Source organism: Oryx dammah, unplaced genomic scaffold (genome assembly GCF_014754425.2).
Source record: "Oryx dammah isolate SB20612 unplaced genomic scaffold, SCBI_Odam_1.1 HiC_scaffold_17, whole genome shotgun sequence".
Taxonomy (NCBI): domain Eukaryota; kingdom Metazoa; phylum Chordata; class Mammalia; order Artiodactyla; family Bovidae; genus Oryx; species Oryx dammah.
In genome coordinates, this window is record NW_024070201.1 from 19,401,654 (window position 1) to 19,428,237 (window position 26,584).

The window sequence follows — 26,584 nt, forward strand, 5'->3', positions numbered from 1 at the left end:
CATCAAAAGAAAGAAGTCGTGGGATTGGCCAACAGCCCATATCTCATACCCTCTAGTTTCCTTTCCCTAAGAACTCAATATTAAAAAGCAACTCTAACCAGTCACTGTAGTACAAAGAAAAGAACTGTTTTATCCTTCTGTGTCCATCTTACACAGATTATGTGCTTGGGAAGTGGCTGTTTAGAGTAATAATACTAAGAAAGCGTTACGTATCATGGGTTGTTGGAATTAACCAGAACTTCTCTGAAAGACATAAAAGAAACTGTGAATGAAAATTCACAGTAGTCATCTGGATATATGAAGCTCTTCAATCAGAGGAAATCAAGTGCTGGACCAAACGCTGGAGAAGATGCATCCAACGGTCTAGGGACATCACTTCAACTAAGGTAAGTGTTTTGGCATAACTGATAAAGCAGGAGATGTGAGAACAAAGAAAATAATTCTCATCCCCACGTGTAGCAGGGGATGAGAATATTCCTAAGGGCACTGCTAGTAAAGCTCCAGATAGAACTGGAAGTAGTTTTCAGGGGTGTGTACCAGTTCTGAACCTGAAGGTGACCTATGGCCCATCACTTCTGAAGCTCCTAGAGGTCTTAGACAAGATGACTGGGCATCTGGATGGTGAGGCAGCCAAGTAAGGTGTGATTGGTTCCTGAAACTCGGTCTTTTTAGGTTCAAATATGAATCTCTGTGTGAGATAGTCTACCTGGGAGCTACATTTTAAAGAAGTTCTGCTGTTGCAACCATTCTTCCTCCCACCTTCTGCCTCCAACCTGTTTTTTCCAAAGTATTTGCTTTTAATTAATGAGGCTGTCCCAAGTCTGCGCCTATTATGGATCCATAGCCTCTCAAATTCTTTAATTATATGCAATTCAAACTCACAATTCAAGGTCCAGGCTGCTTTTATAAAATACAAATGCACTATCCAACATTGATAATTAGCAAATGTGCCATATTTGCCTAATGCCTATTTTTGAAGTTTTAATATCAGACATTCAAAATTTGATCCTCAGTTTTACCATTTGCAAACTGAAAATTGTGGTCAGGTTTAATGATCTCAAGTTTTCTTTCATCAATCTGACAATCTCTGAAGCCATGAAATTTCTTTCCTATATATCTTTTTTTCCTTTCAAGTAAATAGAACTTGGAGTAAAGAAAAGAGGAATTCCCTAAAGTTTATTTATCTCAGAGCCACAGAAGGATTGAAATATTCTTTGAACTCTGGTTTACTTAAGATGAACACCGTGGTTGGTTATTGTTATAATTGTGACCATATAAAATGTTCATCCTTATTCTCTCAGTAGCAAATAGAAGCCTCACTAACCCAACTTTTTGCCTTTTCTAGATAAAGCTATGAAACATTTCACCAAGTATATCCCCACTATTACCACAAACGCATGCCTAAAACCAAACTTCTCTAAACATTTGCTCAAAACAGTAGTTCCTCTCTCCCCAGACTTCCCTTTTTTCCAGTCAGAGATATTACAGGTTTCATATTCATACTCCTAGGTCATTTTGGACTTCTTCTTTTTCTTAGGTTAATCTCCATTAAGTGTATCCAATCATTTACAAAGTCTCAGTGATTTTTGTCAGTCACAATGTCTCACTAACTGGTTCCTCATGATTTCTTCATTCCCATCTGTTCTCCCATTCTGACCTTCAAACTGGTTTCCCTGCGTCAATCCTTCCCCTTTCCAAACCATCCAGTAACCAATACAATATTGATTTTACTAAATTAGAAATGTTCTCTATGTTACCTTCTGTTCAAAACCCTTCACAGATTCCTCTGTGTATAAAGGCAACATGAGCTCAAACTTTCTCTCTGTCTGTCTCTCTCCCCATCTCTCTCTCTCTCCCTCTGTCATTTGTAAATCTCTGTGTAATTTGGTCCTACTTTTCCTTTCCAGCTTTTTTAATCTCTATTTTTCAGATTTCCCTGGCATTCTATATTTGCTTACGCTGTTTCACTCATATGCCCTTATCCTCTCTGCTTATCAAAGTACTATCCATCTTCATTATCCAGTTTAAATCTCCCCCTTTTGAAACCCTATCTTTTCATCCATTCCAGTCTAAAGTGATTCCTCTGTCTTCTGAACTTCCATTGCCTTTATTACCCATGACACATATTTAAAACTTAAAAATCCTTTTGTCTTCTTTTAACTTTTATGTTTTTATCTCCCAACTACATAGTAAGGTAACTAAGGGTAGTTACTGTATCATTCACATAATGAGTCCTGAACTGTAAACTGCCTGTGTTTTAATCTTTGTACGTTATTTACTGACCTTAACCTTGGTCTCAGTTTTCTCATTTGTGAAATGGAAGCAGTGATAGTTATTCCCTCATAGGGGCTTTGTGGGTGCTATGTGAAAGAATATAAGCAAAGTGCTCAGAATAGTGCCTGGAACATAGTAAACATTCACTAAATGTTGTCTATTTTAATACTTCTTCCTCTCTCTCACTCCAAAGTACCTAATATAGTACACAATCATGCTAAATCAATATTGAGCGGAATTCAGTTGAGTCAATTGAGATAAGATAGACTATGTGGGTGGTATTATTGTGGAGTAGGGGAACTTCCTGGCATCACTAAAATCATGTCACAGATGCCATCACTTACTATTGTCAGCAAGCCAGCCTCTTTCTAAGTCCCTGCCACTCCCTAATACTGTTCAAGAGACTTCTGAGGGTTTGGCTCAGAGAACATGGAATGCTTTCCCGAGCATCCCTCCCTCACTGCCAATTCAAACTGACCTGGCTGCAGAGAGCAGGTTGCCAAACTTCCTAAGGCAGTACTAAAAATGTAGACCACAGAATTCACATATGCCCCCAAAGAGGCCCACTGGTCTACTATTTCAGTTACTAGGCCCCAAGACTTGGCCTACTGTAGCGGAAAGCTGACTCTGAGATGCTCACCTTTCATCTTGCTGTGTCATTGTGCCATGAACACCAGCCAGCAGGACACTCTCAGTTGGGACGGCCCTATCATCCATAGCTAGAGAGTAACAGATGCTGGCCAAAGAGGTGGAGGCATCTGTACTGCTCACCTGAGCCATAAAAACAGCTTTTTTTTTTTAAATACATAAACTGGAAAGTGTGAACCCCAGTAAGCATCACAGATATCACTACCATTAAGCAGCCCAATCAGATTCAGCCGAACCCAGGGTTAAAGCAAGTATGCCCCTATTGAAAACAATTCAGAGAGGCAAGAAATAATTTTGTTAAAAGGTGAATAGTGTGATCAAAAGTGTGATTCAAGGTCCCCTGAAACAAATATGTGCTTTCGATGAAGACGGATCTGGATCCCTCCTATGCAAGGAAGGTCATTTCGGGAAATTTTTCTAATCTCAGTCTTCTGTAGGAAAAGGGGGATTATAACACCTAGCTCAGGTGTCTGTGGTGACACTTAAATGAGATAAGGCACTTAAAGCAGCTGCCCGGTCTGTGACCCCTGGGAGGGGCACAATCCAGGGAGACAATTCCCTCTCCATCTAAAAGTACATGCATCCTGCCCAAGGCTAGGAGTGAGGCATCAGGAGACAATTCCACAGGCAGGTGAGTGAGACGATTTGAACATTGCTGAAACGCTGGCCGAGGTTGTGCTGGATGTTGGACATTCCGCAGAAGTAGAAAGGCCTGATGCGCTCAGGGCTTTTACACTCGCAGCTCCCACCTCAGTGCTGTCTCCTGCCAACCTCCGTAAAGAGATCTGGATTCAACCCGGCTTTCGCCTCCATTTTGACATGTTGCCACTTCCAACAGGGCCAGTTTCCTTACTGCAAGAAGTCCTTCCCCTGGTGAAATCCCAACAGCTTCATTTGTTTATTAATAGATTCCCTTATTGGTCTTGCTAATGCCGGGTGTGGGTTTTTTTCCCCTCATTACGGAATACTGATAATAAGCAAACAAGCACGGGAAAAGGAAGACAGCGATTCCCTTGGCCTCCCAGGGAATATCCGTGTTATTGCCGGGTGGAGGAGGCGTAACCGAGCCGAGGGGCGCCTGCCCGGCCCGGGCAGGGGGAAGCGGGGCTGGGAGGTCGGGACCCCCGGGCTGGGCGCGAGGCGAGGCGGCGCGGGAACCTCGGGCGGCCGCAATGGCCCGGTCGAGCCCGACAGGTTCCAGCAGCTCCCCTCACCCCTCTCCACGCCTCCCGGGTTTTCCCCTGGGCTCGGGGTTTCCTGTTTCAGTTCTCGGTGATCTCCAGCAGCAGGTGCTGGTTTGCCAAGCTCGGCTCCCGACGAAGCGAAGGAGGAGAAGGGAAAAGAGGAAAGGGGAGGAGGAAGCGGCGGCGCAGCGGCTGCGGCTGCGGCTGCGGGCGGGCGGGCGGGCGAGGGGCGAACCGGCCGCTGGAAAGACTGGCTCGCCCTCCTCGCGGAGCGGCGGCGCGGGCGGCGGGCCGAGCCGGGGCCCCGGCGGGTGGCCGGCGGGCGGGCGGGCGGCAATGGGGGAGCCTCCCGCTCGCCCGGCGCCCTAGCGGCGGCCTGAGGCTGAAGGAGAGGCGGCCGCCCGCCAGCGGGTCCTGGGGCGGCCCCGGCTTCCCGGGCATGTGGTGATGGCCGATGAGGAGAGGCTGCAAGTAGGTTGAGCAACAGAGCGGGGCGCGCGCGCGTGGCGGGTGGGGTGCGCGTGGGGCCGGCCGGGGGAAGGGGCGCAGGGGCCGCGGGCGGGCGAGGCGCCGAGCCGGCAGGGCCGAGGTGGCTGCCGTCGCTGCGGGCCCCGCCGCCGCCGCGCGCCTCTCCCTCGCCGGGTCGGCCCTGCCGGGTAGTGGCCCCCAGGTTTGTCCCTCGGGAAGGGGGTGGAGGGGCGGACCGCGCCGACCGTGGCCCTCCTGGGGGAGCCGGGCGACGGGAGGGCTGCGGGCCGGGAGGCCGCGCCCGAGCGTTGGGCGGAGGGGCCGGGACCCGGGGCGGCCGTGCCGGCTCAGCTCCAGGCCCAGGGAGGCCCTGGTGCCGGGAGGTCGAGTCCCTGCGCCCCGGCCGTTCCCGGGGCTCGGGCGGGGTCGAGCGGAAAGCCCGGCGCATCCTCCCCCCGGGGCTAGAGCCGGCCCCACCGGCGATGGGGGGCGAGATGAGGCTGGTCTCCCCGGCCCCGAGGCCTAGGGCTCTGGTCCACTCCCGGCATAAAAATGGAAGCGGGCCCGGACGCCCCGGATGGGCACGGACCCACAGCCCGTCTCCTGCAGCTCGGACCCGGAGCGCCCGTGGGGTGAGGCGGCATCCGACCGCTCAGATCCAGCCCCAGCCATTCGATTTTTATTATCCGTCGGTCCAGCCAAACTGCCGCCCCCAGGCGGGCCGTGGCGAAATCCCCTCTGCCCTCCCATCCCGCCTGCACCCCTAACCCCTCAATCTCCAGACGAATTCTCATTTTCGCCCTGCGCTCATTCAGCTGGACCGGTTCCCACGTTAAACTCCCTACAAAGAGGTGTTACAGATACAACTCCGAGAAATGAATCCTGCCTTCCTTCCCTTAACTGTGTCGCCCTTACCCCCTTGAGGTCCTTAAAAACAGCCTAAACCTTCCAAGGACTGATTACTCTTAACTGGGTATCTTGCCGTTTGGGTAACCGTTAACAATTCTGGGTTGTGAGAGATAAAGGGATGAAATACTAATCCAGATTTAGGGAAAGTTTTCCTATTGGTTGCAAGATTGTGTTGGAATATCCCCATGCCCATGAGAGGCTTATTGATTTCAGTTTATTATTATTTTTTTTAATCATAGAATAGTTGCAGAGATACTTGGGGCTCGGTATGTTTAGAAATTTGAGAAAGTTCATCAGTTCTCTTATTTCCTCATTTAGTTTTTCTAATGCATACTATAAACGGAAAAGAGTGAAAAGACTCATACAAGTTTTGGACTTTATTAAAATCACAAGGAATATAATGTGTTATATATTTTTTAAAGTCAGTATATTTAGGGTTTGAGGGTATGACTTTCATTTACTTAATCACACATTTAGTAGCAGTTTCTCAATTTTGGTGTTATCTGTTGTTTGAATATAAGGATAGCTTCACCAAGTATTTGTAAAATTGTCTTACTGTTGACAACCCCAGGAAGATTATTTCAGACTTGCCTCTCTGTTCACCTGTTTTCCAGTTTGGCATTCTGATTTGAAATTACCTTAATCTGTCTACTTGAAGGTACCCTAAAAATCAGAATGGCCTAGTAACTGACTGTGTATCTATAATTTCAAATGTTTGAGTATTTTATTTAGTTTAAGAATGCATTTTACTTTCAAAGTAAGTTACATTTCTACCTCCAGCATCACACAAGTACTTAAACACTATATGAAAGTAAAATGAACTTTTAAACAAAACAACAAAAAAGAGGCCACTTTTTTAACCTGCTTTTAAAAATGAAAGTCTTATGAAATTAGTTTATTATAATGGAAAATATTAAAAGATAGAAAACAGAAACTTGGAATGTTTGTATGCTGATGGAAGTTTTTATTAGTCATTTCCTTTTACTACATTTTTGTTTTAATTAGTGGACTAATAAAAGTATCCTGTTTTATGTTACTGGCTTCTCTGAAGCTATGTTTTCATGGATTATATCTGCCAAATTGGACCCCAGGTGTTCAGTGGATATCATGACTGAGCAACTGTATTTTAGATCTGATGGCATAAAGATAATTTTCAGGTCTGTGATGAGATATCAGTTCTCTAACTTTGCTTTGGTTTTTATAGCTAACATAATAATAGCTATTGAAAAGTAGGACATGACTGGGTGACTGAACAACAATTGTGCACAGATATGGCAATGTCATGCTTATCCTTCGTTTTTATTGTTTTCATTCTGCAGATGAGGAAACTGAGACTGAAAGTTTAAATAACTTGCTCAGCGTCACACATCTGTCTAGTAAATTGCAGAAGGGAGTTTGAACCCCTGAGTCTGACTTTGAAAGTCATCCCTTAACAACCGGGCAGTTCTGCCTTCCTGTGATACTGTTTTTTAGTTTGTCCTTTAAAATGTGTGTCATTGTGTGTCTGTATGTTGATAAATATAGTTTGAAAATGTAAAGATGCATGATAATTCTTATGCCCAGTGAACTAGCATCAAATAAAACCCATAAGCAGATGTCTGAACATTCAAAGCATTCTGCCTTTAAGATAAATTAACTAATCTCTAAAGGTGGATAGGGAATAAAAATCCCAAGGTCTTCCTGCTTGCCTGGAATATTCTTCCTCTAGTCCCTCTCACCTTTTGCCTGGTTCACAGCACATTACTCAGGCCTCAACTTAGATCTCACTTGCTTTACACCATTGTAGGTTAAGATTGATAATAGTAGGTGACACTGTGCCAAGCACTGTTCTAAGTGCTGTACATACATTAAAGCATCTAATACTTACTGGACTCCTATGAAGAAGTACTTTTTTTTTCTTTTCTGATGAGGAAACCAAACTAACTTGTGTTTAAATAACTTACTAGAGGTCTCACAGTTAAAAATGGCAGAGCAAGTGTTCCAAGCAGTTGGAATAGTTGGTTCAAGTTGGCTGAGAACCAAATATCAAGGTCTCTTTAACTTAATACATGTTAATAAATATATCTATTATTGTGAGATTTAAACTGTATAATGGAATCATCTCAGAGATTTGGTTCTAAAAAGGTATATCTTTTTCTTGTATAATTGGAATTAACAGTTTATAGAGCTTGGTGCTCCATCTTTCCATCCCCATGTAACAGGCACTAAGGATTTTCTCATGAGCTTAAAAATATTTCAAACATTTTCTTCCTAAGAACATATTTTATGTAATCATTCTCCTATTTCACTATTTGTTATTCCCTAATATTTTAATGGCGTCCCAGGTAGCACAGTGGTAAAGAATCCACATGCCAGTCCAGGAGACACAAGAGACTCAGGTTCAATCCCTGGTTCGGGACGATTCCCTGGAGTAGGAAATGGCAGCCCACTCCAGTATTCTTGCCTGGAAAATTCCGTGGACAGAGGAGCCTGGCAGGATACAATTCATAGGGCTGCAAAGAGTCAGATACTACTGAGCAACTGAGCACACACAATGTTTTAATATCATACTTGAGTTGAACATCATAGTAAAAATTTTTTCTGCATCTGTGTTCTTAGGATGAATTTGTAGAAGTAGTGATCAAAGAGAATAAACTTCAAGGTCTTCGATGATGAAAACGTTTTCCAGAAAAGCTGATTGATATGTACACTCATCAGCAAAGAGAGAGCTGATTTCATTCCATGTATGAATGCCCTATTAACTTTAAAATTTTGACAGTTTGCTAGATGAGCATTAGCACAATTTTAAGCTGGTTTTTGTTCTACTTATATTTTAAGATATTAAAGTAGAGCAGGTTGATTAAGAAAAAAGCAGAGAAAAGTAAAACCACCTGAAATCTTATCCATAAATAGCTTCTGTAAATATTTGACAAACACTCTCCTATTTTTTTTATTGCTGTATTTATATGTTACAGAATTTTTACTTGGATTTTAAATTGAAAACACAAGCATTTTCTAATCCCCCATCTTTAGGCAAAATGATTTATTTACTCTCCTGTGTTTTCAAAATACTGTGAATCCGTCTATAGCACTGGTATATTTGGTAATAGTTAGCTGTTTCATTTTTATGCCTTTTTTGCTTTCTGTGCCTGCGATCTCCATCTATAAAACAACAAAAAAATACTAGCTAAAACCTAGATTTGTCGTCAGGATGAACAGTCATACAAAATGTTTATAGCTGTACCTTATACTGTGTGTAGGATCTTCTTTAACTTGTTTGGAGTCTTTTAGGCTCCTCAAGGGCCAGGACTCTGGGCTGTTGTTTTATCCCAAGTCTTCTACAGTGTTTGGCACCTCGTAGATACTTCATGAATGTTAAAGGCCACAGAGTATGCTCTTTAAATGGATCTGCTGAGATGTGGTAGGATGAACAAAAGCCAGGAAATGGTTAAGAGATGATCGTAATAATCAGTGCAGAGCAAATAACACAATTGGTATACCCAACATTTTAAAATTAACTTAAAATATATAATGTCATTTCTTGAGTGGTTATATACATTTGCCCTATAAAAATATAATGAGCTTTACCTACCCCACTTAGCTGGGGAAGGTTATTATAAAAGTGAATTTCTAAAAGTTAGTCTTAAGATCTTCCAAGAGCAAAACGTTTTAACTTTTAAATAGAAAAATTTATACCTATGAATTATATTTTTCTACCTTCAAGTCATATAGCCTTTAAGTTCACTTACTGTAAAACATAATAATAGCCAATATTTATTGGGCACTAATTTATGCCAGATACAGTATTAAGCACTTTACTTATATTATCTAATTTAGTTTTACATCAGTTGTATAAAGTTTATACTGTTGTTTTGCCTATCTTCCAGGTGATGGAATAGAAGTTATCAAGATTTCTGATTTATCCTAACTAAACAGCAATGCTTGTTTAGCTTTATTATTATTATTAATGATGATGAGGACAGCAGAATTCAATGATTTCTATTGATTTATAGCAGTGATTTTTGGTCTTCTTTCCTTATTGATGTTGTCACTTCCTCTAATTTGAAGCAGATAACTGCTGTGGACTGTGAAGCTGAATGACAACAGCTAATATTATGGCTAAAATAAAAGTATTTTAGGCAACAATTAAAGGCCTGTAGGACTCTCAGACTGCCTAGGTTGGAGAACTGAGAGACTTTACTTTGAAAGAGAGCAGTTGGGCCCTCTGATGTTAGCTAGTGCGTGCATGCTAACTGGCTTCAGCCGAGTTCGACTCTGAAACCCTGTGGACTGTAGCCCGCCAGGCTCCTCTGTCCATGGGAGTCTCCAGGCAAGAATACTGGAGTGGGTGGCCATGCCCTCTTCCAGGGGATCTTCCCCATCCAGGGATCAAACCCACTGTCTTCCTGCGGCTCCTGTGTTGCAGGCAGATTCTTTACCGCTGAGCCACTGGGGAAGCCAGCATCAGCTAGACCTGGGTTTAAATCCCAACTCTGTCCTGTACTGGCTCTGACCCTAGATAGAACTCAGTTTCTCTTTGATTTCTTGTTCAGGACTTTGCAAGTTGTTTTTACTAATTCAAGCTAATGAGTGTAAAAGTGCCCAGAACATAGAAGGCACTTAATGTTATTATAAAATGATTTAGCAGTATTCACTGAATTGATTAGACAGAGATTTTGTTTTGTTTTTCTGTCTACTTATTCACTGACTCTTGTGTTCTGAGTAATTGGGATCACCAGATTAAAAAATATTTGTAACATCAAATTTACTGCTTTTAATATGTCAGTTTACATTTTGGATTTTTCAAAGTGAAAGTCACTCAGTCATGCCCAGCTCTTTGGGACCCTGGAATTCTCTAGGCCAAAATACTGGAGTGGGTAGCCTTTCCCTTCTCCAAGGGATCTACTTAACCTAGGGATCGAACCCCGGTCTCCTGCATTGTGGGCAGATTCTTTACCAACTGACCCACAAGGGAAATGCAAGAACACTGGAGTGGGTCACCTGTCCTTTCTCTGGGGGCTCTTCCCGACCTAGGAATTGAACCAGGATCGCCTGCATTGCAGGCAGATTCTTTACCAACTGAGCTATCGGGGAAGCCCTAGATTTTTCAAAGGACTCTCAAATTTGTTACCTCCTGTCTTTTAGGGTGAAGCTAAAGTTAGTTTCTGTTCTTTGTTCTTAGTCATCTCTACTCATTTCCTATTCAAATTTATGTGGGCTTAATTTTATCCTTATTCTGTAACTTTGGTCATTTTTAAATCTTGGCTTTTATTTTGTAATTTATTGTTTTGTATACTTACAGGGAGCAGGTTTCCCATGTAATTAAGGCTGCCTCCTCACTGTTGACTTAAATGTTTTTTATCTTTAAGTCATCGTTTTCCTTTAATTGCTCCCACTGAGTTGGCAATTTTATGTATTAGATACTTTTTGGAATTTTGCTGTCATTTTAAATGATTAGTATAGATCTAAAATCCTGGAAATGTTTAATAAATTATCTATTTTGATAAAGTAGGTATTTCTGTTTTTGCTAAGATAGAAAAGTGCCTTAAGTAACATAAAATTTTTAAGTCATAAAGTGTGTGAAAATTAGCAGTATCATGCATAGGAAAAAAATGGTTTCAGATAGAGATGTTTTCTAAAGGGTATTTCTATTATTTTGACCACTTCATTTTATCTTTTAAAACTAAATTTTGAGTTAAAGTTTTTTTTTTTTCTTGCAAGATATTTGCTTTACAATATTGTGCTGGTTTTTGCCATACATCAACAGGAATCAACCACAGGTATACATAGGTCCCCTCCCTCTTGAACCTTCCTCCCCCTGTCTCTCCCCTTCTCACCCCTCTTGGTTGTCACAGAGCTCTGTGTTGAGCTCCCTGAGTCAGATAGCAACTTCTCACATGAGTTAAATATTTTAACACATTTATTTTATCACATTTTTTAAATAGAGAAAAAGTTAAAAAAAAAAAGTGATCCATAATTCTTCCCCTAGAGATAACTTTAAAGTTTTGGTAATTTGTTTTAACTCTCCAAGTAACTATAAACACATGCTTTAAAAAAATTTGTATGCATATGTAGTTTTGTTTCTTACTGTTCATTCAGTATACCATGTTTTCCTGTATCATTAAATATCCTTTAAAGATTATTTTTGTATATGAATATTGTGATTATTATTTTGAATGCCAAGTGGCATTCAGCATGCTCAAGGATGACTGTAATTTAATCAAGCTTATATTCTTAAGTATTTAGAGTATGACCATTTTTTTATTGTTATAATGAACAATGATAAATGTCCATGTATGTAGATCTTTGTACACACTTATGAATGTATTTTATACAAATTCCTAGATGTGATCATGCAAATTACCCTCTGGAAAATTTGCACCAATTTATATTCTTTTTAGAAATCCATGTGTGTTGCTCAGTATCAATCACTCTTTCCCTGCACAACCTGTCTTTGTTAATTTGATAGATAAGAATGACATAATGGTGCTAAGCAACTCGTTCAATAGAGTCAGAAAGACTGAATTTGAATTTCTGTTCTGACATTTGTGTATTCTTGGGCAGGCAAATTTCTTGTATTTTCCTAAGCCTCAGTTTTTTGTGTGAAATTGTGATGATAGTACCTATTACCATGGTAATATCATATAATATCATGGTTGTGGATGTTAACCAATAATGTATAAGCCCCTGAGAGACGTTAGCAATCATTATTATGAATGAGATTTTGCCTTACTATATTTTATACTTGATATGCCTATATATTATACCTTGTAGTGGGTGGTATAAAGGAACGTTATTCAATCTTAAATAACCTAGTTACCCTGTCCTCAGTCATGTCCGACTCTGTGACCCCATGGACTGTAGCCCACGAGGCTCCTCTGTTCATGGGATTTTCCAGGCAAGAATAGTGAAGTGTGTTGCCATTTCCTTCTCCAGAGATCTTCCCAACTCAGGGATCAAACCTGCATCCCTTGCATGGGCAGGTGGATTCTTTACTACCCAGCCACCTGGGAATCCCCTATTGAACTTTTATGTACTGTTAGTTATATTGTAGGACTTACTTCCAGTACTTTTTCAGTTGAGTCTCTTGATTTTCAGGATCTTAGTGACCCCAAAATAATACCAGTTTTTAAAAAACTTCAGCTTTTTTTTTCTTGTCTTGTTGCATTGGTTGAGATCATAGAACAGTATGGATTAATAATAGGTATTTGAGCTTATTTCTGATTTTAATGGGTCTTTTTCTGTTATTTCATATTTTAAATGCCAGTGGCTATTGTTTCCTGACATAGGTATCCCCTGCTTACATACATATATTCCTGTAAATATCTATAAAAGCTAAACATAAGAAGCTTGAAAATAGATTTATATATTATGGGAAGATGCCCTTAAATTACTAAATTCCTAAGTATCTTTTAGGCATATCTTCAAAATGTATTTTCAGCATTTGAGTCATGTTTTTTTCTTTTTCAGTTAAGCATGCAGTCAGTCATTTTAAGTAAGGCTTAAATGTCAGTAAGGCTGAATTTTACTGCTTTCAGCCCACTTAATGATTCCATCCTTATCTCAGACTTTGAGACCCACTCTGCTTTTCACCATTGTCCACTACTACATGATATTTATAAAATATGATTTAGAGTGAATGAAACAGATTTGTCTCTTGGAATAAAACCCTTTCTTCAAATAAAGTCTCAGAGTCAGAGTCCCAGTGCCCTCATTAACTCAGGCTCTGAGGCAGTTTGCAGAACACTTTAAAAACGACTGCCCCTCAAAAAAGATTCAGATAATTTACAGATCACAAAAATGACACTGCTACTGAAACTGAAGTATTCAGAGGCCAGCAGGAAACCAACCTTGTGACATAATAAGGTTTATATTAAATAATTTTGTATTAAGGTCCTAATTTAGCTTGATTTCAAAAATAATTAGTATAGCAACATATACTATATGAAAATATGGTATTCACAAATCTAGCTAGTATCTAGTGTCTTTCTATTGTTAGATTACTAAAATTTGGATCCTGAACACTCTTCTTTTTTCTACAGTTTTCCATCCATCCAATACTATATTTTTAAATACCATCTACATGCTGCTGCTGCTGCTGCTAAGTCACTTCAGTCGTGTCTGACTCTGTGCGACCCCATAGATGACAGCCCACCAGGCTCCTCCGTCCATGGGATTTTCCAGGCAAGAGTACTGGAGTGGGTTGCCATTGCCTTCTCCATCTACATGCTAATGACTACTAAATATTTATCTCCAATCCCGACTTCTCTCTGTAACCCAGCTATCTTGGGACAGCTCTACTTGGATAGCAATTAGTATTGAAACAAAATTATCTAAAACAGAATTTTTGTCCTTCCAAATCTGTCTCTTTCCAAGTCTTCCCCACTTACGTAAGAGTCAATACCTACTTCTCAGCTGCTCAAACCAAAAATCTCAAGATTCTTGGTTCTTCATGTCTCTTTCATCTTCCACATCGATCCAATACAAGTCTTTAATCATTACTTATGATTAAATGAATTGAATTAACAATGTTCAATATTAGAAAAATCTGTTATCATAGAATAAAATCTACTGGTTAATGTGTATTATTATAATTTGAATATACTATATAACCTATCTTTCTTACATTTAGGACTTTTGGATAAAGTATTATTAAGATTACACATATATTTGGTTAGTTTTGTCCATCTTTGTTAGGTTTGTCAACATAATTATGCTATTCTCATAAACCGGTTGGGATGTTTTTCATATTCTTAGGTGCCCTAGAAAATCTCAGTAACAGAAGAGTTTGCTAGAACATACCCATAGAACCTATAGGTTTAGTATTCTTTGTGAGAAATGGAATGGAGGGTATAAATCTTAAAGTTTTTATTTCTTCCATGGTTATTCACATTTAAAACCTTTAATTGCTTTGTCTGCCATTATTTTTGGTTTGTTTGATCATTTTAATTTGTAATTTAAATGTTTAATTGCTTTCTTTCTTTTAAATACATTTACACCATTAATTTTTTTATTGAATATCTCTTTGACCAAATCTCACAGGTTATAATCCTATTGTCATCCATTTTTAATGTCCAAAATTTTATTTTTCTTTAACAACCAGGTTATCTGGAAAAGAGATTTAATGTATATGAAACCATTTACCTAAGATTGGAACTTGAACACATATGCCAGGACTTGAACCTAGCAAAACCCAGTTTGGGACCTGAAGCCAGCAAAAATCCTGCCTGGGACTCTAACCCATGTAGCTGGGACTCGAACCCAGCCAAGGTCCACACTCTCCCACCTGAGATCTCAGACCTGGTTTTAGGACCTAATGAAGCTGAGTTTCTTGATGTCTCATTGCAGAAAGAATTCGGTGAGAGACAAAGTAACAGCTAAGAAGTGGCTTTATTCAGAGAGAGACACATTCCACAGAGTGTGGACCTTCACAGAGGGCAAGAGTGCAACTTTGGAATGTGGTGTGGTTTGCTTTATGGGCTGGGTAATTTCATAGGCTAACGAGTGGGAGGATTATGACAACCATTATGGGGAAGGGGCTGAGATTTCCAGGACTGGGCCGTTGCCCACGTTTTGGTTTCTGATGGTCGGCCTTGGAACTGTCATGGCGCCTCTGGGTGTGTTATTTAGCTTGCTGGTGTGTTGCAACGAGTGCATACTGAGGATTAAGGTCTAGTCAAGTTGGATCGTCTGCCATCTTGATCCATTGATTCTAATCCGTTTATGTTGTGCCTTCCGGTTATGTCATTCTTTTAACGGTTGTGCCCTGCCACCTTCCCTTCTGTTTCATATAGATACTGAGTTTTTATCATTTAAGGCCTATGGATAAACTAAGTAAATCTAATGCTTTGGCTTGTCAGGGCTTTGTGTCATCATTGTGTAAGGATAGGATGGTGTAACTTTCAAAATTAGCTAAGTTCCCAGTTTATTTTAAAAATATTTGTGTTCCATAAACGGGGCATATCTGCCTGCAGATCTCGGCGCCTCTTGATCCTCATGTGCTCCCTTCTGTGTGTGTGCTAGGATTTCCTGAGGTTGGCAGTTGAACCAGCAGCTCTGTTTTCCTATGCTCTTTCCTAGTTTAAAGTATTTCAGGGCATACCTTCCAGATACTCCCCACTCTTACCCCCCAAATTGTAAAGCTTTGGAAAAAAAACCTAGTTCTTTCCTGACGTGTTTCTGGATGGGATGAATAAATTGGCCAAGAGAAATTGCAGAATTATAGAAAGTACTCCACATTCTTTAAAATGGACGGTGGAGACAATTCTAGTTAATCTCTGTAAGTAAGAAAAACAAAATGCCTTAAATTGCTGCCCTTTTATTTCCCATTAACTTTTTTTATTTTTCAGTGTTCTTTCAGGCCTTTTGATTACATTAAAGAGACCTCTTTAGAGGTCCTAAGGTCTTTAATCTCTCCCTTTGAATAAGAACATCTATAGGGAATCTGAGGCATATAATGTTTGAAGTCAAGCCTGATCCACAAATTAAAGATTTTCTGTACTAAGAGAGTAGGTTCAGAATATAGTTACTATAAGTGTGATTCTGAAGAAGACATCAGGAGTTGGCTTATAAGAAAAAAAACTTCACAAAATTAATTTTGTGAATTTGGTTCATGTAGAAAATTTTACTACTGGCCTGGGTGGCTGGGAAGCGCATGCCAGGTTGGCAGCTGCAGCTTGGCTTCTAGACCATCACATGCTGGGATAGCACCTGAGTGAAGATCGGGCAGGTAGAAAAAGCACTTTGGAATTCCTGAGTGACAGCCAGAAAGCAGAATGTGAATTTGGCAAGAGCGCTACCAGGTGCTGAGTCTTGGGCCTAAGCATTCCTCAAGATAACAGGTAGATTATAAATGTTTATTTACCACATTGATAGCAAATGAGTACTTAAGTTTTCTGTGCATTTTAATAGACTGAGTACTTATTTGATGATAAGCACCTCGTATAAGCTAATTCAGTTCAACATGGATTTATATTTGATCAAAATCCTGAAATAATTTTCCTGTCAATGTGTACTTAGCCTCTTCTGCAGTTTTTTGTGTTAGCTCTTAAAAAATAATTAGAATTAGAAGATAAAATAATCAGTTATTTATTTGAGAAATACTAGGTCTAGGGACTTCGCTGGCAGTCCGATGGTTGAGAATCTGTACTTCCACGATAGGGGGTATGGGCTTGATCCCTGGTCTGGGAACTAAGATCTTGCATGTGTGTAGCATGGCCAAAAAAAGAAAAAAGTGCTGAATCTAGAGACTGATAGTTTACTTGCTAAATCTTTGCTTCCTAATAAGGTAGCCCTTTGCTTGCCAAACTCAATGGCTTAAGACTCTCTTCCAAGAGTGAGAAATGTGGTGAGCAGGTCCTATGCTCCCTGCACCCCCTTCTCCCCCTGCATGTGTGGGTGCACGCACACACAACGCACACGACCTACTTGGGCGCAGAGGAGGAGAGGTGCACCGACAAAGGAAGGAGGTCCAGAGACTGCGCTAAGTTTTTATATTTAACAGTCTTTCATCAGTCTTTTTATCTAAATAGTTAGTCACTTTGTTTAACAAGCTGTCCTTAGAGTATCCATTCTACCCCTTCCTCAAGAATCTTCCACACTTAGATGCGTAATAATTTCTGTAATCATATCAGCATCACTCTACCCTCACTGATCTTTGTTTTCAGGTTTTGGTTTTTGTGGGGAGACTGGATGGAGCAACTAGCATGGGAGTATTTAGACTGCCAAATGGCAGCATTAAGTCTCTAGGTATCTTGAAGGCTGAGAAAGAAGATTGAAGAGGCATTAAAAGAGGAGGCAGAAGAGCAACTAGAATGCCCCTCCTGCCCCTGAACACTGCCGGTGCCCTGGCAGTGCCTATTCTCACCTTGCACTCTTCTTTCCCAGTCGGTCCTGGCCCTCTGGGGCTTGCGGAGGCTGGGAAAGGACTGCAGGGTTGAGAGTGGTAGTCTGATTAACTTTGACGAGAATTACAGGGTAAAGGAGAGCCAAGCTTTGCCTCACTGAACCAACTCTGTTTTCTCATAGGCGTGTATGTGCTCACTTGCTCAGTCGTGTCCGACTCTTTGCGATCCCCTAGCCTGTCAGGCTCCTCTGTCCGTGGGATTTTCATGCAAGAACACTGGAGTGAGTTGCCATTTCCTCCTGCAGGGGATCTTCCCAACCCGGGGATTGAACCTGCGTCTATTGCATCTTCCATATTGGTCAGCAGATTCTTTACCACTAGTACTACCTGTTTTCCCAATTCACTGCTATTCCTTCTTTTTTTTTTTCCTCTTAAGTTATTGTCCTTTTATTTAGTACTAGTCTTTAATTCATACATAAGTGGGCATGCCTTTTTTCTCTCCTGCCCCATTGAATCCATTCTCCTGGTTTAAAGTTCTTAAAAGAAAAAAAAAAAAACTTATATCTCTCTCCCCACCAAAATATCTTTCTATATCTTACTCTTTTCCTGCCAAACTTTTTAAAAGAATAAGATGCTGTCATCTCTTCTTCAGATCACACTTACCCCTTAACTGGGAGTTTTTAGCCTGTGGTTCCCTGAAGCGTCCATTGATAGAAACTGGGCATTCTCTGATTTGAATGGGAAAAAAATAGTATTTATATTCATATCCTCTAATTGAAACTTACTGTTTCTCTCAATTATCAATGTAAGCAACAAGTCCAATTTTAATAACAGCAAATGTTTGCCTATCAGCCATAGAAATCAAATGTTTCCCTATGTGTTACAGTTGACATAAATATTCTTAACTATCAGTTTTAACTTCTTTTGAATCATGAGAGTTATTAGATCTGCTACATCTTGTTATTTTAATATATTAATAAAAGGCATATATTTTACTGTGTCACATTTTTACATGTTTTGATGACTATTTTAATATAATTGATTTTTTGTAATGCAATCTGTTCTTATTTTACCCATTTAAAAACATTACTTTGAAAAGTGGTGTATAGTCTTCATTAGACTGATAAAGGATCTGTGATGTAAAAACTTGGTTAGGAGCAGCTGCCTCTTAACCCCATCTGTCTTCATATCTCCAAAATAGCTCCCTCAGTGGCCACTCATCACCTTTACCCAATGTCCTCAGTCATTCTGCAGTGTATTTGTATCATTTGATGCCATCAATTATTTTTTGTTACTCTCTCCCGTTTTGTCTTTACTATCAAATCCTTATTGGACCCATTGGCTCATCTTAGAAAATATCTCATAATACCTTCCTAACTTAGCTGCTTTGAGTTTCTTGTCCCTCAAAACTAATTACAGCTGGAATTACCATCCTAAAATGTAGTCAGAAACACGTCATTCACATTCTCAGAAACTTTCAGTGGTTCCCCATTCTTTCTGCTTTTATTTCAAGTTTTATTTTATATTAGTGTATAGTTGATTGAATTACCTTTCTAAAATGTGGGTAGAACTACACCATTCCCTTTTTCAAAAACCTTCAGTAATTTCCAGGTAACGAAGTTGAGACATTAGTATAGCATTCAAGACTTTGCATGGACTATCTACATCTTGACTTTCTAGCCTCTTCTGCAGCAGTATTAATCTCACGTTTATTCTGTATATTTTTTCATCTTTCATGTCTCTGGGCCTTTGACGCTGTTTTCTCTAGGGAAAAATCATTCTTTCCATTCCTTACTCCATTCCACATCTTGCCTTACCAGAGACACATACACAATAGTATATATAGGAATGTGTCATCATTGTCATCCTGTTCTTAGCTTATACATCCACTTCTCAGAACTTTCTCAAATCTGAGCCAATGTCTTTGTCTCTTGTATTCCTTGATATCAGGCTTCCTTGGTGCCTGAGTGGTAAAGAATCCTCCTGCCAGTGCAGGAGATGCAGGTTCTATCCCTGGGTCGGGAAGATCCCCTGGAGGAGGAAATGACAACCCACCCCACTGTTCTTGCCTGGAAAACCCCATGGACAGAGGAGCCTGGTAAGCTTCAGTGTATGGGTTGCAAAAGAGTCGGACATGACTTAGCAACTAAACAACAACAACTCCATGGTATATCACTATTAATAGCATTAATTTTGACATGCCCTATATTGTATAGGTATTCATCTATTTGGTTTCTTTAGTATATTTATATTCCTTAGTGTAGCAGCTGTGTTCATGTTTGTACCCTTTCTCATCTTCACTCAGTATCTCTCATAGTAGGCATTTAAATAAACATAAACATTTCTTGAGTGAATATATGAATTCATTGAATACTGACTTAACCTGGTTGATTTTGTTTGATTAGGTGAGCATGGACCAGGCTGCTGTTGTTCTGCCTTTCACCAGAGTATTATAAAAAGTATTAGTTGTGCACATTTAAAAATAGAATTTGGTCACCTAGCTAACATCTGCAAAAATGCCATAAGAACTAAGTTACTTCATATCTAATGATAATACTATCAAAATAGATTCCTAAGTCATAGCATTTTTTTCATAAAAGATTTGTTAAATAATAATTATTTAAGGGAAAAAATTATTATGGCTTTAATTTTTTATAGTAACTTACAGATCTTAAGAGAAAGCTAATTCTGAAAAGTATACTAATTTATTACTTTATTAAATGTTAATGAAATTAGGAGAGAGGTGGAGGCAATGGCTGATCATTGTCTACAGCCATTTATTTTAAAATAATTTTCCACAATCCACCATCTATACTGCTAAACTAAAAGAAATGTTTTCTCATTTTCTATAAGAAAACCTTTGTTTCCTTTCAGGTGCTTATTATACTTTCTTCTAATTTTACTTCCATTTTCTTCCATGTCCCTTCACTTCTACCCACCATCAAAATCAATGTATTTCTTGTAAATTACTGATTGCCAGTCTTTTTTTAAAAAAAACAGGAAATAGACCTCTTTATTTCTGCCTTGATTTCCCTCATCCCAGCCATTTAAAACTTTTTTATTATTGATTTTTGGCTGTACTGGGTCTTTGTTGCTGCACACGGGCTTTCTCTAGTTGCGGTGAATGGGAACTACTCTCTAGTTGCAGTGAGTAAGCTTCTCACTGCAGTGGCTTCTCTTGTTGCAGAGCATGGGCTCCAGGGGTGTGGGCTTCAGTAGTTCTGGTGCGTGGGCTTAGTTGCCCCAAGGCATGTGGGATCTTCCCAGACCAGGGATTGAACCCATGTTCCCTGCATTGGCAGATGGAGTCTTTACCACTGGACCACCAAGGAGGTCCCCCAGCCATTTTTATACTCGTATTCCTTAGTAAGCTTTTTACCATTACCTTCTTTTTTTGGAATATTTTTTTTTCTTCCAGTTTTATCAAGATACAATTGCTGTAGCACTGTATACATTTAAGGTTTACAGGAGAGATTTGACTTACATACATCATGAGATGATTATTACAATAAGTTTAGTAAACATCTATCATCTCATATAGATACAAAATTAAAGAAATAGAAAAAGTATTCTTCCTTGTGATGAGAACTCTTAGGATTTACTCTAAACTTATTTACAGCAGTGTTATTTATTTTTATCATGTTGTACATTGCATCCCTAGTACTTTTTTATCTTATAACTGGAAGTTTGTACCTTTTGACTGCCTTCCCCTACCCCTGCCCCTAGTAACCACGAATCTGATCTGTCTTTTTCTTTTTTTTTTTGTTTTCGTTGAAGTATAATTGACCTACAACACAATGTTAGTTCCTGTTACACATCATTGTGATTTGGTATTTCTATACTTCTCAAAATAATCACTAAGATAAGTCTAGTTATGATGTGTCACCATATATATATTCATATTTATTGATACCATTGTCTTCTAATTATCCTTATTAGCCAAAGTATTCCATGACTCTTAAATCTTGAATTGCTTTTCTTCTAAAAAAGAAAAACTTTTTTCCAAAAAAGTTTTTGGCTTTTCCAAACTAAATGTTATTCCCCTTTCCCTCTGAGAAACATTGTTCTAAATTATTTTATTAATTTAACAAAATTCATATTGTGAGATCATGAACAAAAGCAGAACTTCAGAATTATATTAATGAAGACATAAAATAATGAAAATCAGGTTTTCTATCTTTTGTACTGAAGTTTCACTTTCAGGATAAACTTTTAAGATAAGAATTAATATTTATTATGTGCCAAGCACTTTTTTTCGATCCCTGGATCAGGAAGATCCCCTGGAGAAGGGCATGGCAACCCATTCCAGTTGTCATTCTTGCCTGGAGAATCCCATGGACAGAGGAGCCTGGTAGAGCCATGCACAGAGTTGGACATGACTGAAGTGACTTAGCACGTATGCACGCATGCACTGTTAAGTTATTATATGTTTATTACAACTCTGTGCTCTTGGTGGTGTTTTTATCCCCATTTTATGGTTGAGGAAATTGAGACATGGAGCAGTTGTGTCACTTGTCCAGGATATTTGGATACTTTCTGAGAGAGGGTGTGTTACGGTGTCAGTTCTTATGGTCATTACATTATGAGATCTCTCTCTTGCTCATCCTGTTTTCTGTGAACACCATGCCGGAATAAGCTCTGTCCTAGAACTTATAGTAAGGGGCCCGGTACAGGTTTCAGAATACCAGTAAATTAGATATTAGAAATAGTGGTGCATATATAGGAACACACGGCCCCGTCTAGTCTAGTTCCCTTGGGTATGTGGGGCGATTACTTTGTCACTGAGAAGAAGTTTGGGTAGAACACCATATCCCTTTTCTAACATTAGCAAAATCATGGTACCCAAATGTGGCAAAGCAACTAAATTAAGAAAAAAAAAAAACTAACAAGCTAGTCTTATGATTATTGATGTAAAAATTCATAGGGAAGTATCAGCATATATACTATAATCCTCCAAAATGTTTTGATATTGGTAAATCTGTTAATTTAGTTCACAATATTAGTAACTCAAAGATGATTATGATCATCTTCAGTTCAGTTCAGTTGCTCATTCGTGTCCCACTCTTTGCAACCCCATGAATTGCAGCACGCCAGGCCTCCCTGTCCATCACCAATTCCCTGAGTTCACTCAGACTCACGTCCATCGAGTCAGTGATGCCATCGAGCCATCTCATCCTCTGTCATCCCCTTTTCCTCCTGCCCCCAATCCCTCCCAGCATCAGAGTCTTTTCCAATAAGTCAACTCTTTGCACGAGGTGGCCAAAGTACTGGAGTTTCAGCTTTAGCATCATTCCTTCCGAAGAACACCCAGGACTGATCTCCTTCAGAATGGACTGGTTGGGTCTCCTTGCAGTCCAAGGGACTCTCAAGAGTCTTCTCCAACACCACAGTTCAAAAGCGTCAATTCTTCAGTGCTCAGCTTTCTTCACAGTCCAACTCTCATATCCATACATGACTACTGGAAAAACCATAGCCTTGACTAAGACGGACCTTTGTTGCCAAAGTAATGTCTCTGCTTTTGAATATGGTATCTAGGTTGGTCATAACTTTCCTTCCAAGTAGTAAGCGTCTTTTAACTTCATGGCTGCAGTCACCATCCGCAGTGATTTTGGAGCCCCCCAAAATAAAGTCTGACACTGTTTCCAGTTTCCCCATGATCATCTTAATATATCATATTAATTCAATCCACATTTTAATTTTTTTTCCTAAATCTTTCATGTAGAAGGAAAGAATACTTCTATAAGGAACTTTCTAAAGGCCACATATTGTGTGGTATGTAAAAATTACATATAGGTACAGTGAATGAGGTGGCTGGATGGCATCAGCGACTTGATGGACATGAGTTTGAGTGAACTCTGGGAGATGGTAATGGACAGGGAGGCCTGGCGTGCTGCGATTCATGGGGTCGCAAAGAGTCAGACACGACTGAGCGACTTAACTGAACTGAACTGAACACTTATTGAGTGCTTACTTTGTGCCTGGCACTGTTCCAGTGTTAAGTGTTTTGTATATGTTAACTCATAAATCTCAAAACAACTATTTATTTACAGCTGAAGCATGAAGAGGTAAATTTGCCCAACATGATATAAAAGTATGTTTTGTATGTATGTGTATGTACAACCTAACCAGCCATCAGTGTAATGTGCTGTGTGCTAAGTATAATGCTTGATGGTAAAACACTAAAGACATTCCTGTTAATATCAGGAATAACACACAATAATCACTGTTAACATTACAATGTAATTAGACAAAAGGATAGGGCAACAGATATAAAGATTGGTAAGAAAGAGGCAATCTGATGATTTTACATTATTATATATGCCTGGAAAACCCAAGAGCCTCAGTGAAGCACTAATAGAAATACTGAGTTCCCTGAGATACCTCATTCACTAAAGTTTCATATATGAGAATAAAATAATTATTTTTTTAGACACCAACAATAACTAGTTAGAAAATATGAGGGAAGGAGAAAACCACTATTCATAGCAAGAACAAAAGCAAAATATTTTAAGACAAGTTTAAAAAGAAATTTATAAGCCCCCTACAAAGAAATCTAGGGAACTATATTGAGAGAGGAAATTTCAATAAGTTATTCCTGATTAAGCAATATAATCTTTCATGCTTTTAAAGCAAGTATTACTGCAACACACTCTCCGTCAAACTCCCATTAGCTTTTTGGTTGAAACTTGTCAAAACAGTTCTTAAGTATCAAAGCACATACATGCAAAAGATTCTCCTATGATTCAAATGGTATGTAAAGTTTTGAAAAGTGTTGCCCTGCAGAGCTCTTCCTGATGTGGCTTCCCTGGACCTCGCCTTTCTGACCTCCCTTTCTGACTCCTCCCCTTGCTCACTTCCCACCAGTCATACAGGCCACCTTGCTGTCCTGTGAACACACGCTCATCTCAGAGCTTTGTACTTAGCCCTGCCTCCTCCTGTTACACCTTCCTTCCACTTCATTTCGGTATCTGCACAGATACCACCTTATCAGAGAAGCCTTCCCTGATTAAAAGTTTCTCCGTAGTATCTATTGTCAGCTGACATGTGTTTATCCTTTGCCTCCTCTCCCTCTGTGAACTTGGTGAGAGAAGGGACTGGCTTTGTTCCTGCCGTATCCCCAGGACCTGGCGCCTAACAGGTGCCCATTTGCTGACTGAAACCGGCATTAAAAATTACAGGTTCGGTCACTAAGAATTCTGAGGAGAGAGTGAAATTACAGTCAATCTTGTTTTTCCTCGAACAGTTTGCTCTTGAATGTCACAGGCAGTAGGGACACTACTCACCCTCTGTGTAGTCAGAAATTCTTCTATAACTTAAGTTGGCCCTCAGGATCCAGGGTTCCGCACCCCTGGATCAGCCATCCCAGAATCACATAGTCTTGTGGATGCATGCATTTTAAACCCAGTGTTGTTCCAGGGTCAACTGCAGTTATGTTCTAGGAAGTTACTACAAATACTGAACCACTGCTCCTGAGGAAATACAAGATTAGGTTCCTGCAAGCCTCCTGTCAGAACATTTTTCATGGACCAATCAATCCATAACCTTATTGTATATGTGGTACTGTTTGAAAAAGTGAAAGCGAAGTTGCTCAGTCGTGTTCGACTCTTTGCAACCCATGGACTGTAGCTTGCCAGGCTCCTCCATCCATGGGATTTTCCAGGAAAGAGTACTGGAGTGGTTTGCCATTTCCTTCTCCAGGGGATCTTCCTGACCCGGGGACTGAACCTGGGTCTCCCACATTGCAGGCAGACGCTTTACTGTCTGAGCCACCAGGGAAGCTAAACAGTACTGTGGTACTGTTTGCTGCTGCTGCTAAGTTGCTTCAGTCGTGTCCAACTCTGTGCGACCCCATAGACGGCAGCCCACCAGGCTCCCCTGTCCCTTGGATTCTCCAGGCAAGAACACTGGAGTGGGTTGCCATTTCCTTCTCCAATGCGTGAAAGTGAAAAGTGAAAGTGAAGTCGCTCAGTTGTGTCCAACTCTTCGCGACCCCATGGACTGCAGCCCACCAGGCTCCTCCGTCCATGGGATTTTCCAGGCAAGAGTACTGGAGTGGGGTGCCATTGCCTTCTCCGGTGGTACTGTTGAGAGACACTTTATTAAGTATACACTGTCAATTCATTAACATTGAACTCGAAACCTGTAAACAGCTCTGTAACTCGTACCTGAACAAAGCTTACCTAACACGCATATTTCTTCACGAGACACATCACATCTTTCTTGCACTTAGACAGACAGCACTTCAGCACTAGACTTGAGGCCCATGTAAACAGCAAATTCACCAACAGAAGGCACAAAAATGCGAAAATCATAGAGCGAACCAGTCCTTTTTAGGACACTTGTTTCAACATGAGGGATTTGTTCAGCCTCAGCTGGAATGTGTGCTTCTGGCAACTCAGATTTTTCGCCTCTCTGCACGTGCACATGGCTGTGGAAAGACTGGAAAGCACTGCAAAGATTGATCTGGGGTAAATAGATGTCAGTGAATAGGCGAGTTTGCAAGAACAGAATCTGCAAATAACGAGGACCAAAACTATACATCATTCTTCCAATAATATTTACTGTGTTTCTACTATGTGCCATGCCCCCAGACACTCAGACATTTATCAAGTCCCAACCGTATGCCAGGCCTTGTGCAATACTCAGATAATCCAAAAATGAGTTTAACAGTGTTCTGGGAAAGGTTTCAAGGCAGAGTTGGGAACCTTCAGTACTAATAGGTGAGATTTTAACCTGTGAAGCTATGGAGAAAGGTATTTTAGGAAAAAGAATCTTTAAGTTCTTCAACTTGGCTGTACATTAGAATCATCTGCCCTATGGCCATACTTCACCCAGACCAAAAAAAAAAATAAACATCTCTCGGGATGAAACTCGTATGCCAGTATATTTTAAATCTCCCCAGATGATTCCAATGTGCAACCAAATTGAAAGAACTACTGCTTTAAATCCTCGTGTTTGGCTGGAGTGCAGGTTATGTGAAGGGAAGTAAAGAACAAATAAATCTGGTAAAGAGATTTTTGGCCCAGTTATTGAAATGCTGTAATTTAGCATGTATTTATTAAGCACCTGTAGGCACTCTGCTAGTGCTGGAGATACAGCAGATAATGAAATACAAGAATCTTTGGTCTGTTAGAGTTTATGGTTGAATTGTTTTGGCAGCTGTTTAGGATGATTCATAGTCTAGATTTAACTTATAGTATTTGGTGATTTGCATTTAGAAGGAATCTTGTCCTAAATGCTCAGAATTCTAAATTTAATTGTAAATTACTATATCATC

The 26,584-nt window shown here is 40.0% G+C and overlaps 1 protein-coding gene across 3 annotated transcripts in view; it reads left to right on the top strand.

Moving 5' to 3' along the window:
• Nucleotides 1–4,452: 4,452 nt before the first annotated feature.
• Nucleotides 4,453–26,584, top strand: part of ZC3H12C (zinc finger CCCH-type containing 12C) — a 73,120-nt gene continuing 50,988 nt past the window's right edge. Inside the window, exon 1 of one of the 3 annotated variants that reach the window (XM_040257939.1) lies at nucleotides 4,453–4,577. In XM_040257939.1, the coding sequence (XP_040113873.1) occupies nucleotides 4,554–4,577 (24 nt within the window). In that variant the 5' untranslated portion in view covers nucleotides 4,453–4,553. Of the gene's footprint in view, nucleotides 4,578–14,420; nucleotides 16,304–26,584 lie in introns of those variants that run through there. The other 2 variants (XM_040257941.1, XM_040257940.1) reach the window with 2 other exon arrangements.